Source organism: Coturnix japonica, chromosome 35 (genome assembly GCF_054131305.1).
Source record: "Coturnix japonica strain WE chromosome 35, WE-NBRP24, whole genome shotgun sequence".
In the NCBI taxonomy this organism is placed as follows: domain Eukaryota; kingdom Metazoa; phylum Chordata; class Aves; order Galliformes; family Phasianidae; genus Coturnix; species Coturnix japonica.
The window spans coordinates 3,455,209-3,472,783 of NC_140697.1; the positions used below are offsets into that span (position 1 = coordinate 3,455,209).

General features: G+C 46.5%; 1 protein-coding gene and 1 long non-coding RNA gene across 2 annotated transcripts; both read left to right on the forward strand.

The window, feature by feature from the left end:
• The first annotated feature begins 1,263 nt into the window (after positions 1 to 1,263).
• LOC146755206 (obscurin-like protein 1) lies at positions 1,264 to 4,931 on the forward strand. Its single transcript, XM_085526216.1, has 4 exons — positions 1,264 to 1,448; positions 4,082 to 4,357; positions 4,524 to 4,601; positions 4,807 to 4,931. The coding sequence occupies exons 2-3, from the start codon at positions 4,114 to 4,116 to the stop codon at positions 4,571 to 4,573; spliced, it is 294 nt and encodes a 97-aa protein (XP_085382342.1). The 5' UTR covers positions 1,264 to 1,448; positions 4,082 to 4,113; the 3' UTR covers positions 4,574 to 4,601; positions 4,807 to 4,931.
• A 1,776-nt stretch (positions 4,932 to 6,707) lies between these two features.
• On the forward strand, positions 6,708 to 10,762 carry LOC146755207 (uncharacterized). The gene is made up of 3 exons (XR_014938347.1): positions 6,708 to 6,920; positions 7,670 to 7,713; positions 10,314 to 10,762. It is a non-coding gene; the product is annotated as an uncharacterized LOC146755207 (long non-coding RNA).
• The last annotated feature ends 6,813 nt before the right edge of the window (positions 10,763 to 17,575 follow it).

A 17,575-nucleotide genomic window follows, 5' to 3' on the forward strand; every position in this document is an offset into this window, starting at 1 on the left:
TACTAGTTCTCCTGTCAACCTCCAGCTACCACTAAAGTGATACAAGTTCTGTTTCTGTGAGAGAGACATGAATATCCTTATCTTTTGATATCTCACATGTGCAAGAGGCAGAACTTTCTGTAACAGATCTTAAGCATAGAAGTGCTTCTTCCAGCACTCATGCAAAGGGTGTAGTAGAAATGTACCTATGATTTAATCTTCCATCTCTAAATGAGATCCCAGACTTGCATCTAAAGAGCATTAAGACAAACGTTGTTCTTCCTCAGAACCAGTCCTGGCTGTGAAATCCCCACTAACAACTGGTGAAGCTGTACCTGGAAGGAATGCCATGTTTACTATTGACCTTACAACAACGTGTTGCGGCACTTGGTACATCAATGGTAAAGTCTTACAGGAAAGCGAGACCTGCATCATCAAGAGAACCCAAACTACTCACAGCCTAATGATAAAGAACGTCACCAAGAACGATGATGGAGCAGAAGTGAAATTTGTTGCCGAAAATGTTGATGTCAGCAGCAAGATGAGAGTGAGAGGTATTTGCTTTGATCCTTCTCCTTTCCTCTTACAGTCAAGGCATAGTTGCTGTGATCTGATGATTAGAACTGGGGCTGCAGGCATTCACTGACTGTACCAAATACCTGAAATTGCATCCCATGGACTGATGTGAGTCCTGGTAATGACCTAAACATGATAGCACTGAGTGTAGGGTAAGCCAGTCTACCCAGCTGCTTGGTATCTGAACCAGATTGCTTCATGCCAGCTGATGAATGTCTGCAGTTCACAGCTATTGGCCAGTGCATTCAGTCAGCAGGTTTACCACTGCATCACCATAGAGCAGTACTTTCAGCTCCAGGTTCAGACAGCCTTTCTGATTGCACTGGAATAGTTTAGAAGTAGGGGAGCAATCATTCCAATAATATCTCTATCAATCAGCTTTGCATGACAAAATAGAACAAATAAACATTCATGATGGGAGGACCTGTTTGTCATTGGGTGGAAACCTCTGCAGAAGCATGTTTAGAGCTTTCTTAATCAGTAGAAGGAGATGTTTGGTTGATTTTTACTTAGTAAATCCGGCAAGAAGACCAAATGAAATATCTTGAATTGCTCAGCACTGACACAATGATGAGTGCAGGAACAGAAGGTGATACTTTTTCAGAGATGTTGCAGCAAACATTGACCACGTTAGCCTGATATCAATTGAACTAACGAGGCCTTTGCTCCTGACAGGTGCTGCAGTGAGATTTACCAATAAGAGCAAAGATGTAGAAAAGATCTGCGCTCGGCTGCGTGAGGAAGCCAAACTGCAGGCTGAGCTTTCAGACACAGGCGCTACTGTGGAGTGGATGAAGGATGGGAAGGAGCTCAAGGCCAGTGAAAAATATGAACTGCACATTGTGGGGAAGAAACACACCCTGAAAATTCACAACGTCTCAATGGATGATGCTGTAAGTTGTCAGTGCATCTGTGAGGGGGATAAAATGCATGAGTTTGCATGATGAGGCTCTTCATCATCTTCTGCTGGCTTGTCACCCTTGTTGATCCATGGAGAAACAAGAAAGGCCTAGAGTAGTGTATGCACTTTGGCATTGGAGAGCTTACTTAATTGTTTCTTCTCAAAGAACAAACTCCAGAGAGTTATGGAGACATCTCCAAACAGAATTGAATAATGGGACTAAATTGATGGAGAGCAGAACTTCCTGCCACGGCTTGTCAGCTAGTCTTAATTTTGCTTTTCTTCTCTCTGTCATGTTAGCATAATATTTCATACTGGCAGGTCTGCCCAAAGAATTAAATGAATTAGCTGATGGACGTTTCCATGTGCTTTGCACTGTAATGTGACTATCAAATGAGTAATCAATGCTGTTATTTTAAAATCTGTGTTGGCAAGCTGTATGACAAACAGCTGCTGTTGGTAGCTTGGTTACTGCAGAATCAGCTTTCGTGTATCTCATAGATAGGGAAGAGACCCTTAAGGGTCAGCTAGTTGGACTCCCTTGCAATGAACAGGGGCACCGCAGCTCCATCAGGTGCTCTGAGCCCTGTCCATCCTGACTTTGAACATCCTCAGGCTCACAAATCTTATACCTATGCCACACACTCGCAGTATTTCACCATTCAGCATCACCACTTGTATCTTCTCTTGCTGTAAATCAGAGCGAGCTGGTAAATCATCTGCTGTGCGGGTCAGCTGTGTCTCTCCCATGGGCATCACGTGGCTGCTGGGAGGCTCTGAAGAGCTGCAGCCAGAGGTGTGTCACCCGCTGGGCCTCGTGCCCAAAGGAGCCCACAGGAAAGTGTTGTTGCAGTTTGTCATGCACTGCACTGCCATGAGACTTGACGTGCCAGACATCCTCTGACACGTGAGCTCCTGCATCCAGGCAGGACATCTGAGACGTCTCCTTCAGCCTGACGTGGCTGCAGTTTCACACTGGTTTTACTAAGGAAGGAGAAGGCACGTGGATGAAACTCTTTTCCTGCTCTTCCTGGCATTAGCTCATAGTACAAGTAAAGCACTGTCAGGTCAAGCCTGGAGGAGTAATGCTTGTCACTGACCTGTTCCTGATCAGGGTGGAGCTGGAGGGTAAAATAACACAAGAAATTGTCATTGAAATTCAATATCTGTGAAATTCAGCTGGCTGCATTCACAGAACCTGGCGTTAAGATCTGTTTTCTGGTTTATTTCTTGAGCCTATTTTCCATAACCCAGTCCTCATTTATGAACCGAAGCTCTACTGAAAACCTTTCGCTGTGTATGCTCATGCTGCAGTGCAGCTCTTGTGACCTTTAACAGCACATTCAAGTTCCTCTGATCACAGGATCCTTAAGGTTGATTAAGACCCTCTAGTCCGACTGCTCACCCATCTCCACCAAGATGCTCACCATCAGCTAGCTAAAAACTCAGCAGAGATGATAGATCAAGCACAACACTGGATTTGGGATGGCTAGAGATTCCTAAGATATTGAAGGATTGCTTGCAGGTGGTGTTGGCTCAGGTATTCACCCTGCATCCCACCTCCCGTTCTGTTTGGTTGAGAATCATGCATTCTGCAATTTCACTTTGTAATTCAAAGCCCCTTTCTTTATCTGTTAAAAAACTGATCTAAAACAAGCCGAGAAGACTCCGTTGGAACTGGTTGATGCAGAACAAAGGCATCCCCAAAGGACAAGTTGCACTGTTTGATGAACATTATTGGATGAGAGCTAAGCTAAGATTTAAAAAGTTCTGGGGCTGTCTCTGAGCATCAAATCCAGAGGAAGCCTGCATGATTCCCTGAGAATGGATACCTCCTACTTTGGTGTAGGGTGAAGGGAACACTAGCAGTAACTCCTATCACAAAATGTCACATGGCTCAGACAAAAAAGCCATCAAGAGGGCTTAATTAGGAGCACCAAATGGTCACAAGATGGTCTTAGGGCAGGGAAGTAATCTATCTACGTGACATTGATTGATGCTATTAGTTCTAAACAGCTTGACTCTAGAGGGACTGTTCTTCTTTGGTCACCTAGTTTTAAAAGAATAGATGACTCCTGTCTATTACAATTTTTAACTCATTATTTGTTCACTGATGCCATAAATGTGCCTGGCATAGCAATTGGCCTTGGTATATTCAGTGACTGAAAGCAACAGTTGTTGCTCTAAGAAATGCAATGCTAAGCTAGGTCTGCCTGTAGCTGACAGCCATCAGCTTGCTCCTCAGGCAGGTTCTGTCTGGATGGAATGAAGGGCATGAAATACTGATGTGCTCATCAAACGCTGCTTGTTAGCTTAGAGACAAAGTGTTGAATAGGTTTGTTCATGCATTGCAAACACGTTACTTATCTGCCTTCATTTTAGCTTCAGAAGAACGTGTGCAGAATACAGAATTGATTAAAAGAAATAAGAACTGTCTGCATAGAACTTACTCTTTCCTTACACAGGAGAATCAAGCACACGTTTGTATGTGAGTACCTCCAGAGGTGAAACTCAATCACCCAAATGTAATGAGCAGAGACATTACAATCAGTTCTAACTGTATCTTCATGCTGTGCTGAATAAGCCTGAGTCAGGATGTAAATCACTTTCTCTTTTTTTCTTCAGATGAAGACATTAATGTTGTCAGCAAGCCCAAAATGACTCCAGAAATATCAGTCAGTCCTTCTGAAGACCTGGAGCTGGTGTGTGAGGTGTCAGCTGCAAGCGGAGCTGTCGTATGGAAGAAAGATCAAACAGAGGTGAAGCAGGACCAGAGGACAAGCATCATCTCCCAGGGGACGCACCGCAAGCTCATGGTCAAAAATGTGACCCTGAAAGACCAAGGGAGCTACAGCTGTGAAACAAAAGATGACAAAGCAACATTCCAAGTGAAAGTCAGAGGTGAGAAAATGCTTGGAATCCCAGAGATAAAGGAACGCTTCATTTTGTGTGTCTTGCATTTGGAGGATCAACTGACAGCCTCTCTGGTGCAAAACATTTTGGCTCTAGGACTTTCTTGGTCATCTAGTATCATAGCAACACTTTTCTACATGTGATTTACATCCAGGAATGAATTACTGCAACAAAGGGGAGTACAGCTGCGAGGCTGCTGGCTAGAAACTCACCTTCAAGATTCATGTAACTGGTAGGAAACACGTTTTGGTTGATATTCTTTGATTATTCCCTAGTCTGGCTGTGGAAATGTCTGTGTGAACGTGTCCTCTTTATTCTGCCATGAAACTGTTTTGAGAAGGATGAAAAGAAATGCTTACAAACGTGCAGCTAAAATGATTATTTGTTTTTAACAATATTTCATCCAGCTCTTCCCCTACAATTACTTTTATCATCAGCTGTCCATGGATGTCCAACTGTGATTTGTACAATGTGCAACACTGCTCTACCAGTTGATATTTCAACAGTACTATTTACACAGACGTCCTTTTCTGCTCCAAATCCACACCAGCCATGGGAGAGGGAGTAGGTGAGCATCTTCCTCCATTAGCTTGATCTAAATCTGACAGCTTCATCCAATCCAGGGCTTCTCCAAGACCTTTGAAAATTCTGTTACTGTTGAGGAGACAGCAGGCTTCTGGGCTTAGGTTAGAATATGGTGCCCTGTTGATGGGTCCTGAGAGTGTCCAAGCCTTACATGGAGAAAACCATCACTGCTCTTAAGATGTTTTGCAAGCAGGTGAAACTTGATTGAAGTGTGGCAGTGATGCTTTCTGAGATCTCTGGCCCCTAGTTTTTCTAGGCTTTTTGTTTGCCTCTTAAGATACAGTGAGCTGCTCTTAATTGTGGCTGTGTCCTTTGCCACGAGCATACCTCTGAGCACACAGTTATTTTGAGCTCCTCTTCTTCCAGTGGCTCGGATGAGCAATTCTGAGAGATATGCAGAATGGGGATGGCTGTGCTGCTGCTTCCTTTTCTGTCTTAGCTGTGGTTTTCCCTTGCAGGGCACAGTTCTCTGCCTGGGCCCAAGTCTGTGTGGGTCTCTCCATCCACAAAGCTGCTCACCGTGCAGGCGGCACAGGCTGAGAGGAGAGGCCAGAGCAGCTCTCCTGTTGCAACACGGAGCAGCAAGATACAAGTGGAGGAAGGGCCTGCAGCTGTACTGAGGAACTTCAACGCAATCATTGATTTTCCATCTGAAAGATAAAGAAAGAGGAATTCCCTTTCCAGCCCCTACCATCATTGTTCGGATGATTTTTATTGGTTTATTTTTTGTCCATTATATCTTTGAGGATTCAACTAACACACAGTTGCCCTATGGCCTCAGTGGAGCCACACAAGGTGCCTTTCCTTCCTGGTTGGGCAGGCAGTCACAAGATGCAGAAAGCCATGCTGGCGTCTATCCTGTTCTGTGCTGGCTGTACATGGAAACACTGGGGTTTTCCAGATTTCAGGGCCATGTGCCTGAAACCAATTGTGCTTCTCCTGTAAGCAGAGCTGTTGGTCAGACTTGCTGGCACTAGAAATTAAAGGTGGCAGTGAGCTGAGGCCGAGGAGGTGTTAACGTAAGAGTCAGGGATGCTTTTGAACTTCCCTTATAACTGCACGGTTCCTCAGAAAGCAGTTACGCCTGCCAGCTCCTTTCCTGTCCGGCTGTGGAGCCTTTGCTCACATGCTCCGAATCTTGCTTGAAATCATTGAGAGGAATGTAGCCAGCAGGACTTGAGGGCTGAGCTGTAGGAATGGAAGCATCCTCTGCTGTTTGAAACAGAGGGTGTTTCTAGGCTGTGTTTCAGCAGAAAGCAGGCAGTGGCGGGAACAGGCAACTATTGGCAAGGGCTCGGTGCAGCTCTTCCCTCACCCTGCACCACGACTGACAGCATGCTCTGTTTTCTCTCCAGACTGAGTTCTCCCAGTAAGAGGGCAGAGTCACCAGCTGGCAGTTGGCGTTCCTGCTTCTGCCTGGGCAAACCATCCCCTGTGGCCAAACACCAACTGCAGAGCAGTGCCAGGGAGCCCTCTGAAGCAGAAGTCGTGGTCCTGGCAGGTAAGGGTGCAAATCCAGCTTTCAAAACACTGCTTGTCAGCAACACAGGTAGAATTCATGCTTTCAGTGGGCTTGTACCTCCTTCTGGCATTCAAGCCCGTGCCTGACATCTTTGTTTGACTCCTGTCTTTCCCAGATGAGTCTCACAAGCTGCTTGAAACCTGCTTGACAGGCAGCACCAAGCCTTTGCCTCCTTGGACAGTGAAAGTTTGACACTAAATGCTGTGTATCTACTCTTTCCAGGTGAATCGATCCCTTGCCAATACAGGAACCCACCAGCAAGTTGCAATGATGCACGTTGTGCTTCCATCAATGGAGTGCAGTTAGGATGCATGAGTCACTGCAGTTCCAAGGACAGCCTTCCACATGACAGCAATGATGGAGAGAAGGATGTTTGACCTATTCAGTTTTGGGCCCCTCCCTGCAAGAAAACCTTGCGGTTCTGGAACGTCTTCAGCTACGAAGGTAGTGAGGGGTCTGGAGCACAAACCTTACGAGGAGCTGCTGAGGGAACTAGGATTGTTCAGCTTGGAAAAGAGCAGGCTCAGGGGAGACCTTATAACTCTCTATAACGTCCTGAAGGGAGGTTGTAGTGAGCTGGGGTTTGGCCTCTTCTCTCGTGTGATCAGTTATAGATCTAGAGGGAATGGTTTTAAGCTGTGCCAGGAAAGATTCAGGCTGGACATTAGGAAATATTACTTCCCCTAAAGGGTATTCAGGCATTGGATAGCACTGCCCAGGGAGGTGGTGGAATCACCGACCATGGGAGTGCTCAAGAAAGGTTTGGATGTTGTGTTGAGAGGTATGATTTATCCGGGAAGTATTGGTAATGGTTGGACCAGATGATTTTGTAGGTCTTCTCCAACCTTGATAATTCTGTGATTCTGAGCTGAGAAACTTTTCTTGCTCAAGTCCTGCTTCCAAGCTTAACCACCTACAATGAAGTTGATGTCGTTTTTCTGGTAGCCCTCAAGACAGTGTCCGCATTTACCCAAAATCAGGAGGTAACCAGCTGCAGTGAAGTGAGCAATTTCAGTGCCTATTTCTGATGGTGGCAATGAGTTCAGAGGTCACACTTAATTGACGGTGCCTGTTTCCATTCTGACAAAGGCTGTAGTTGCAGCTGACTTCCCGAGGCTGCCATACGTGGTGGTGACACAGCCTTGGGCTTGTGCGTTTGCATGACTCCCACCTTTCCTTTCTGTGTCTTGCAGGTCAGCTGGTGCTGGAAGCGGCCGGTATCTGAGTAGGAATGAAGGTGAGTGCAGGAGCAGCTGCTGAGGGGAGGAAGGAAGTCCATGCTAATGAGCTCTGAAGCATCTGCAGGTCCAGTACGAAAGGAGGCAGCAGTGATGCAGGGGGCTCCCCAGCAGGAAGCTGTCTGATCCAAATGCTTGCTGAGAGTTTGGAAGCCCAAGCCCTTATGGTCTCTGTAAGGGTGGCTAGTAAAAAGATGTTAACCAAGATGGTGGTAAATAGTCAAAGATTATTAGCAAAGGAAAACTCACCAATGTTGGTGCCTTGACCAGAAAGCTGAGGCAGTCTCAACTGGGGAGCAGTCTCCAAGAGATTCTGCCTTAGTGGTGGTCAGGCTTTAAATGAGGTGAGGTCTCAGAAGAGGTGCAGTCGAGGTCCACCCCTTCTGGGAGCACAGCTAGATTACTCTCACCTGTGCTCCCGCAGCTGGCCCAACACTTGCCTCAGCTGATTAATCAGAGGTTCAAGCTGTGATTTCCCATACAGTCTCTAAGCTGAAGGCAGCATCTCCTTGATCTGATGGTGGTGTGCCTGAGTGAGGGAGTGATCCAAGCTGGATGCAAAAGAGTCATCTTAATTTCTCTCCTATTTTACTTCAGATGACACCTATTGGGTGTTGGTTTCTTAAAATTTGGATCTAGGAGGTGGCCTCTCCCTTTGCTTCTGGTGAAAGCACAGATGTGCAGCAGGAGTAGAAGACAAAGAGGTTTTCTTGGTGGCAGCAACACCAATTATTTGATTCAAATGTAGAACTGTGATGAAGATGGTGAAGAACAGATCCGCCTCAAAGACATGCTTGATCACATAAGGAATGAGCATTTGATCCAAGACAGTCAGCGTGGCTTTAGCAGGGGAAGGCCATGCCTAACCAATCTGGTGGTCTTCTATGATGGAGTGACGGCATTTGTGGACAAAAGGAAGGAAACTGATGTCATTGACCTGGACTTGAGCAAGATCTTTGACATGGCCCTCCACCACATCCTTATCTCTAAACTGGAGGGATGTGGATTTGACAGGTGGACCACCTGGTGGATAAGGGATTGGTTGAAAGGCCACAGACAGAGGGTGGTGATTCATGGTTCTGTGTCCAGGTGGAGGCCAATAACAAGTGGTGTCATCCAGGAGTCTGTCTTGGGACCAGTGTTTTTTTACATGGTTATCAGTGACACCAGTGATGCAATGGAGTGCACCCTCTGCTGTTTGCTGAGTGGTGGGGCTGATGCAGTGGAAGGAAGGGATGCCATTCAGAGGGAGCTCAACCGAGAGGTTGGCCTAGGTGAATCTAATGAGGTTGAACACAGCAAAGTGCAAGGTTTTGCACTTGGGCTGGAGGAATCCCAGGCATTTCTACAGCCTGGGAGGAGCAGTCCTTAAGAGAAGCCCCGCAGAGAAGGACCTGGGGGTCCTGGTGGATGAAAAACAGAACGTGAGCCATCAGCGTGCTCTTGCAGCTCAGAGAGCAAATGGTCCCCTGGGCTCCATCAGAAGAGGGGATGGCCAGCAGGGACAGGGAGGTGATTGATCTTCATGATCCTTGAGGTCCCTTCCAGCCCGGGCCATTCTATGATTCTGTGATTACACTCGCTGTCAGAAATAACGGCAGCTGTACAGAAGCTTGCTTTTTCTTTCTTTTTCTGGCTTTGAAGGAGAAGGGGTGGAGCAAGGGGAGACCCACTGGTCATTTGTCACCTCATGAACAGGATGGATTCTGCATTGACTGTGAAAAACCTGGGCTAGTAGCATGGGCATGTTTCAGGCTGGACTCTTCTTTGGCTGCTTGGTTTCCTTTTGGCTACAGGGAGACAGCTGTCTAAAGGTGTGTTTTCAAACCCACTCTCCAAAACCATGTTTCATTGTTGCAGGTGGTTCAGTGTGCTCTTGCAGTGCAGATGCTGTAGTTTGCTGTAGAATCTGAATGGTTTCTGTTCCTAGGAGAGGACTGGGAGGAGGTAGTGAGAAGAGAATTCAATGCCTAAGGGGAGGGGAGATCGGGGATTGGTGGGAGAGGGAGCCAATAGGAGGGAGAGAGGAGTTGGGCGCAGGGTGATGGTAACACCCCTTTGTGATGCCATAATGCCCCTTTGTGACGTCATAATGCTTCTTTGTGATGTCATAATGCCCTTTGTGATGTCATAATGCTCCTTTCTGACATCACGATGCCCCTTTCTGACGTCACGATGCCCCTTTGTGATGTCATAATGCCTCTTTGTGACGTCATAACAATCCTTTGTGACGTCATGATGCCCATTTGTGATGTCATAATGCCCTTTGTGACGTCATAATGCTTATTTGTGATGTCATAATGCCCCTTTTTGACATTATAGTGCCCCTTTGTGACATCATAATGCTTATTTGTGACGTCATAATGCCCATTTGTGACATCATATCAACCCTTTGTGATGTCATACTGCCCCATATGAAGTCCAGGCAGAGTCAAAACTTATGGACCTGCACGAGGATCACTTTCAAGACAGTGGCTCTGTTGCTTCAAGCTTATTTGCTTTGTCCTGCCACCACTGTATTACCAAGTATCAACAACCTCTTGCATGATTCAACTTGCAAACGTTTGACACTAACCCTTGTGTTTCTGTGCCTTCCTAGATAATTCGAGCCCTTGTCAACCCCAAAGATCCAAACCAAGTAGTGATGTGCAGTGTGTTTCCATCAATGGAGAGTTCTTATTAAGCACAAATCGCTGCAATTCGGATGACAGCCTTCCACATGGTAACAGTGATGGACACAAGGGGCTCATCCACGTTCATGCTCTCATATCTCCTGGCTCTGCTGAAGCTCCTGACCTGAGCCTGCCAGACACCACAGTCACCTGCCTGGATTGTGACCCATCGCCTTTGCAGTGCTGCCCATCCCAAGCACAGCCCGAGTGTCCCAGCAGCAGCACCACCATGCAGGAGCAGGTCAGCATCAGTGAGGTGAAGCTGAGCATCTTAGATGGGGACTTAGAGTCAGGCTGCCAGTCCCAGGCACCAGGCAGCAGCACCAGCTCTGAGCCACTCTCATCTTGACAAGAGGAGTCCCATCTTCACCCTTGACCTCTCAAGCCCTCCTGTCTTTTATTGAATAAAGTCACTCTCATGCTCAATCATCGCCTTGGCTGCATTCCGAGTCTTCATTCACAGGGATTGGGATGAATGCAACAAACAGCAAGGCAGCTCAGCTTGCAATGCTATGGCTGTGGGGTTCGTGCAGGCAGAGCTCTGGGTTCCCATTTTGCATGGCTTTGGGATGTCAGCAGCAAGATCTCTACCATTTTGTATGGCAGCAAATAATCTCTAGCATCCAGGTTGCTGCTCATGATAATCCCAGTCTTCCTGGCTGTCGCTTTGTGGTACCTTTTAAAGCCTTTTGATACTCTTTGATGCCTTGGCTGCTCCCTAACACCTCTGTCCTCCTGCCATGTTGACTCATGTCTCCCACTTTGAAGCTGGCTTTGCAGATCATCTCCAGCCCTGTCATCATCACGCTGCAGCAGGAGGTGCTCACCTGGCCCAATGTCTGGCAGTGCTGCTTGTTCTGCAGATGAGCAGCTGCCTCCTCATCTCTTCAGCTACAGTAGTTTTTCTCAGGGCAGTTAGATGCAGTCATGCTCCTCTGGATTTGGTGTGTTAAATCCATGCTGCATGGCAGCAGTCAGTGCAATACAAAGGCGTTCTGTGTGCCACAGCATTTCTCCAGGGGCTGCCAAAGGTAGAAGCACAACACAGCACCATCCTTCTGACAGTAATGTCTGTGAGTGTTAGACATGTGAGCACTGCATCATCCCCAGCGTGTCAGTGCTTTTCCACACCAACCTGACTCTCACACTCTGCACTGAATGTAACTCTGCTCTTGTGGAGACAAATGCTTTCTGTCACATCCTCCATCCCTGCAACCATTTGCCGGTAGGCAGCTCTTGCAGAAGAATCAAGCAGCAGAACCTTGTGCTCACCCTACAGCATGCAAATGCTATGAAAGCAGAAATAACCTGGCGTGCTCTGGGTCTGCAAGGCTGCACAGATGGGAGAGGTAGATCGTGTTTTTGCAGTGGAAGTTTCCAGTATTTTCAGTACATAGTGTAGGCCCTAACTGAATGTATAACCCTCTTGTAAAACAGCTGTATAAGTAGTTTTTCCACCAAGAAAGTTGCTGAACAGAGTTAAGTTCAGACTGGGGGCATTCTGACATGGGGAGAATTGAGACAAGCACAAGATAAATACGCAGGGTGGGTAGAGCCCAGCACAGGACAGAATGAATGTACTGACTGTTGGAAACATTGCCCTTCTCTGTCCGCAGAAAAGTACAAGGCAAACCTAGAAACAAGAGGTTGGTAACTGACCTATATATTAGGTCAATTCAATTTCAATATATGGAAAGGAATCCTAGCAACAATCTGGAGGACTATGGCACAAGGCCATATTATATCAGGCTCTAGCAAATTTACAGGCAGTCACTGCACGAAGAGGTAGATCTGAGTTGCACATTATATGATTCCCACAAAGATTAAGGAAATCTGAAGCTTTCAATATATTTTTTTAATTCTTTTTTCATTTCATTTTTAAACACCTGACCCAGACCCCAACCCTCACAGGAGCTGTAAAGACAACAGCATTAACCCGCAATGTAACTCTAATCCTAACCCTTACCCTGATTCTAAAATCGTCTCTAACTCCAAATGTAACAACAAAAATGATGCTGGAAGTTTGTAGCAAAAGGAACCTTAACCCTGATCATAATACAAAAAAAAAAAAAATCATTAAGGTAACAATAATCTTTACCTTAAGAGTAATATTAATCAGAGCCCAGATGATGCCTGCATCCAATCAGAAGCATGCTTTGTATTATTTAAGAGTTGTATTTTTTCCAATGAACTCTCTCTGTTATCATGTTTATAAAGTAACAGAGTCTGTTCTTTTTCTCCTGACACTGTGCCTTACTCCTGACATCCCCTGAAGATGACCCAGATAGGGCACCATCAAAGTAATGCTAATAGTAATGTCAATCCTAAGGGTATCTCTAGCCCCAGTGTTAATGGGATGCTAACAACAATCCCAACAGCCTTAAACATTCTGGTGGTGTGAAAGAGGTGCTGCCTTGCACATGCTGGGCAGTCCCATTGCCTGTTAAATGCAGGCGGCAGCGTAGAAACATGATGCCCGTGGTCAGAATGCCCTGTGGCAGATCCTGGCACCGGAGAACTGACCGGAGAACCATGAGAGAACTGACAACAAATCACTCGACATCAGAACCGACCCAGTGGTTATTTACAAGCCTTGGGTGACCCAGACAGGATCTCAGAGTGGTGAATGTAGGTACAGAAGTTGTTACTACTCTGTTTTCTTCTAAAAGCTGCTCAGCTGCTTTGCGTTTCAGACCATCCCTGGCTTCACTGTGTGCATCTGTCCAATTGATACCAGGTGTTTTTTCATCTCGGAAGTGGGGGGGGGCGGGGGAGAGGGGAAACAGACATCAATTCAATTACTCATTTATTTATTGACAGACATTCACGTTTGCTACGTTTGGAGAAGATTTATTTGTTTGCTGTGGTTTGATTTTTTCTTTTTTTCTTTTCCCACTCCTCCTACCCCCCCCCCACCCCCCCCTTTTTTTTTTAATCCATCTTTGTGTTCTTCCCCTATAATCAAAAGAGAACGGATCCCCAGGGTCTGTCCCGCAGACGTTCTTTCCGTGGTCTCTGCTGCCACCTGCTGGCCAATACACGGAACTGCCACTGTTGGGCGTGTGGTGCCGCAGGAAGCACAACGCAGATCTGAGTTCTGACCGGTCTACGCAGCAAATCCGCCAATCTTTATTGTGATAAGCCCTCCACATGGCATTGCGCATGCACTCGAACACGCAACAGGCATAGATTTCTCCTAACTCCTTGAGGAGCAGGCAAGCAGAACAACTGAGCGCATCACTGCTTGTGATTGGGCCACCCCCATCATAGAGATGTGTGTTAGATCTTTTACCCACCCCTGGACTGGCCTAGTTGTTTTAAAAATAACTTCTGAAATCTGAGTTACTGGATCTACCACCTGTAGTGTAGAATAGGTAGCCAATAAATGCTTTTCAGCTGTGATGTATCTTTATTCTGCTCCATGCCAAACCTGTGACCAAAACCTCATAGGGGTTCACAAAGAACTCTGGCTCTGCCAGAGACCCCATCCAGACCCTTCTTGAGTTACATTCACATCTAGTTTGGCTGAAAAGGTTGGACTGAAAATACTCAGTGCTTGGGCCTGTTTAACAGATATTTTTTCCTGATTATGCTGTCCATCGATCTTTTTAAACTGAACACCTGCTCTAATCTGGTCTTTAAACATTTGCTGTCTCAAGACCCTAATGGGTCCAGACTGGATCACCTTAGGGGCTGGACGCCTAAGTCATGGCAGCAGATGGTTCTCTGACCTTTCCACCACCATTCAGAGCCTGCATCTGGCCGTAGGCACTCTTGTCTCCCCATCAATTGGGCAGCCTGTTGTATTACAGCACCTGAGGGCCACTGGGGGGTTCAGTATGGATAACATAGACCCATACTGATGTAAAGGTGATGGCTGTAGGATGAGATCCCTCGTTCCTGATGAAAAATTTATTGACTGGGCTCTCAAAATCATCTTCATAGATTGCCTCTTTCATGCCTAATTCTCTAATATAATTTTGTTAGTCCTCCATAGAGGACCACAGGCTCATATTTAATGGTATGTCATTCTTATTTGGCCATGTTATATGACACACATCTATACTCATTATGTTGGACAGAGCATACAGTCTTTGCCTGAGGGCAGGGTGAGTAGTAATGGATGTCAGTTTTGAAATTTCCAGTCCATTCACCACAGCGCTTTCTGCCTCCATGTCCCATAACCAGAGCAGCTATGCTGGCATGCTCTCTTGGTTTCTGTCTAAACCACTGTACTACATCCATCAGTTCAGCTGCTGTATTATGGGCAGCAGGGTTTGGGGGGTTGGACACTGGTCAGGGCACTCCCACCAGCCTATCCTGCTTTTTTTTTTTCATTTTTTGGTTACAATCAGTCAGATCTCAAATAGATCTAGTCCAAAGGGAACCTCAAAATCTGACCTTTTAGTGCCTTCATTTACAGAGTCCATTTTATACAGATTCCCTTGTACAGGGTCCCCATGGTCTTCCAGAGAGATGTCCCTGATCTTCCATAGGAGAATGATTGAATTAGGTTTTTTCCCCATCAAAACTGCCACCTGTCTTTCCAGTTTTTCAACACTCTCATTCAATAGCTGATTTGCATCAGCCTGAGCCTCTTCAGTTATGTTCAGACAGTTCAAGGCCATCAGCAGTGGCCATGCCACCATGAACACAGCTAACTGTCATTCTCAAGTTGTAAGTATGTCTTTGCTAAGACCATGGAAATACTCAGTCAGGTGGGCCAGGGACTCATGGACCCTCCCTCCGTCCCACACAGGGCCCCATTTTTCAGTGACAGAAGCAGTGCTGCATTTTGAGGATCCTAGGAATCCCAGGACATGCCCTGACAAAAGGTCATTCAAAGGGGTAGTCTTTCCCCATCCAAACCACCCCATGATATTCACAGAATCACAGAATTGTAGGGGTTGGAAGGGACCTCCAGAGACCACTGAGTCCAGTCCCCCTGCCAAAGCAGGTTCCCTACACCACGTCGCACAGCTCGGCATCCAGGCAGGTCTTGAATATCTCCAGAGAAGGAGATTCCACAACCACCCTGGGCAGCCTGTTCCAGTGCTCTGTCACTCTCACCGTAAAGAAGTTATTGCACACATTAGTGCAGAACTTCCTATGGTCCAGTTTCTGTCTGTTTCCCCTTGTCCCGTCTCCACACAATGCTGAAAAGAGTCTGGCCTCACCACTTTGCCCCCCACACCTCAAATATTTATAGACCTGGATCAAGTCCCCTCTCAGCCTTCTTTTCTCAAGGCTAAACAGACCCAGTTCCCTAAGTCTCTCCTCATAGGGGAGATGCTCCAGGCCCTTCACCATCTTTGTGGCCCTCCGCTGGACTCTTTCCAAGAGATCCCTGTCTTTTTTGTACTGGGGAGCCCAGAACTGGACACAATATTCCAGATGAGGCCTCACCAGGGCAGAGTAGAGGGGGAGGATCACCTCCTTCGACCTGCTGGACACGCTCGTTTTAATGCACCCCAGTATGCCATTGGCTTTTTTGGCTACAAGGGCACACTGCTGGCTCATGGCCAATGCGTTGTCCACCAGGACGCCCAGGTCCCTCTCGACCCACTTCACTGTCCGCTCATCTATCCCATACTTCCTCAACTTTGGTATAAGTATGTCATGGGAGACTGTATCAGTTATAGAGGTTATAGAGTTCAATTCCTGCAGTCAATTTGGCGGCCCAGGTGGGACCAGCTCTGTTCGCTGCAGGACCAGCTGAGAGGGAGACACTTTTGGCGCACCCTGAGATTTCTCTGAAGGACTCCCTTCCTCACCTGATCACTGCAGGGACAGACAAGGACCACCCATAGGTGGACCAGGTATGTGTATGGTAAGTGGAGCCCATATGTCTTGAGGAGACATCCTACACAGTTTACAGCCATACGTGCTGCTCCCAGGGAGGTGAGCTCATGGCTTTGGTTGCCAGCTGGGGTAGGAAGACTCCTTGGGTGAGTTCCTATGAAAGGGAACTGTATGTCATATGAATGGAAACAAGAACAAATACTCTCTCCCAGGTGGTTGGCAATAGGAGGGACCTAGGTTGGTCTCTCCTACGGGTATGGGATATAGTGGATAGCCTGTCAAATGGTAGCCTGGGTTCTCCAAGGTGTAATCATGGGGCTTATAGGTTGTATGTTCAGTATTATCATCTGCTTTAAGTGTTTGGTACCGTGTGTCAAGCTGACTCTGGGAAAAACCTTAATGTTTGCAACTGGTTGTCCAGGGTATGAGTGTTATTAAGATTCCAGCTAGAAAACGTTGTCAGCATTGTGTAGTATGAATAAACCATGGTTTTTGATCTAAATGTCAGAGTGAGTGTGGTGTGAGTGAGACACAGAACAGCTGCAGGGTGAGTGCCGAGTCCCGATCCATGTTTCCTTCCTCCTGTGAGGGAAATGGCCAGACACGGACAAAGTGAAAGACTGTGTTGTCTGTCCACTCATAAGTACTTTCTGCTTTTATGTAAGAAGACGGGAGTTTGTACTCTGTAGATTAGTAAGATTGTCCTGAGGAGAGGTGTACATTCCACCACCAATGAGTGTCAACCCATTTATGTAATACTATGTACTGCTTTTGAGGAAGTGTGTGAAGGAGGTGGTTCAGTCAGTGCTGGTTCTGTGGCACAGTGTTTATAACTGAAGAATACAGACTGTATTAAGGGAGTTTATGTGAACTGAACAACTGTATTGTTTGATGGACTGTTTTGATGGTATAAGAAAGTGTAATTGTTAATGATATATGGAAGTGTACTTGAGGGAATGTGGAAGTGTATGTGAGCATAGAAATAGAGGGAGCATTTACAGAGGAAAAAGGGTTAAAGTGAGTTTACCTGCACTGACATGAGAGCAACGCCCTGAACCTCTGCCCTGTGAGCTGAGCAGAGAAGAGTGGAGACACAGTCCCCGTGTATCAGGTAGTGTTATTCTGCTTACCAAATGAATTAGTTCACTACAGAAGAGGCAAATCTTCCCCTCTGCTGTATTTGTGGCATACTCTGGAGTTCAAGGCATTGCAAAGCTATGGCACATCTACTTTCTTTCAATGATGACATCTTAGTGTTCTCTGGGCTCTCATTTCAATTGCATCTAAAGAAGTCTAGGGTCATGCCAGCTGACAGGAAGCTGGCAAATGTTGTCTCATTGTAAGGAAGAGCAAGAAAGATGACATGGGCAATTATGGACCTGTCAGT

What these genes read in the sequence shown, in the direction of transcription:
- LOC146755206 (XM_085526216.1), top strand. Translation starts at nt 4,114, where the DNA reads ATGACTCCAGAAATATCAGTCAGTCCTTCTGAAGACCTGGAGCTGGTG. An exon ending in ATTCCAAGTGAAAGTCAGAG is followed by an intron (nt 4,358 to 4,523) that starts GTGAGAAAATGC and finishes ATTTACATCCAG; the next exon opens with GAATGAATTACTGCAACAAA.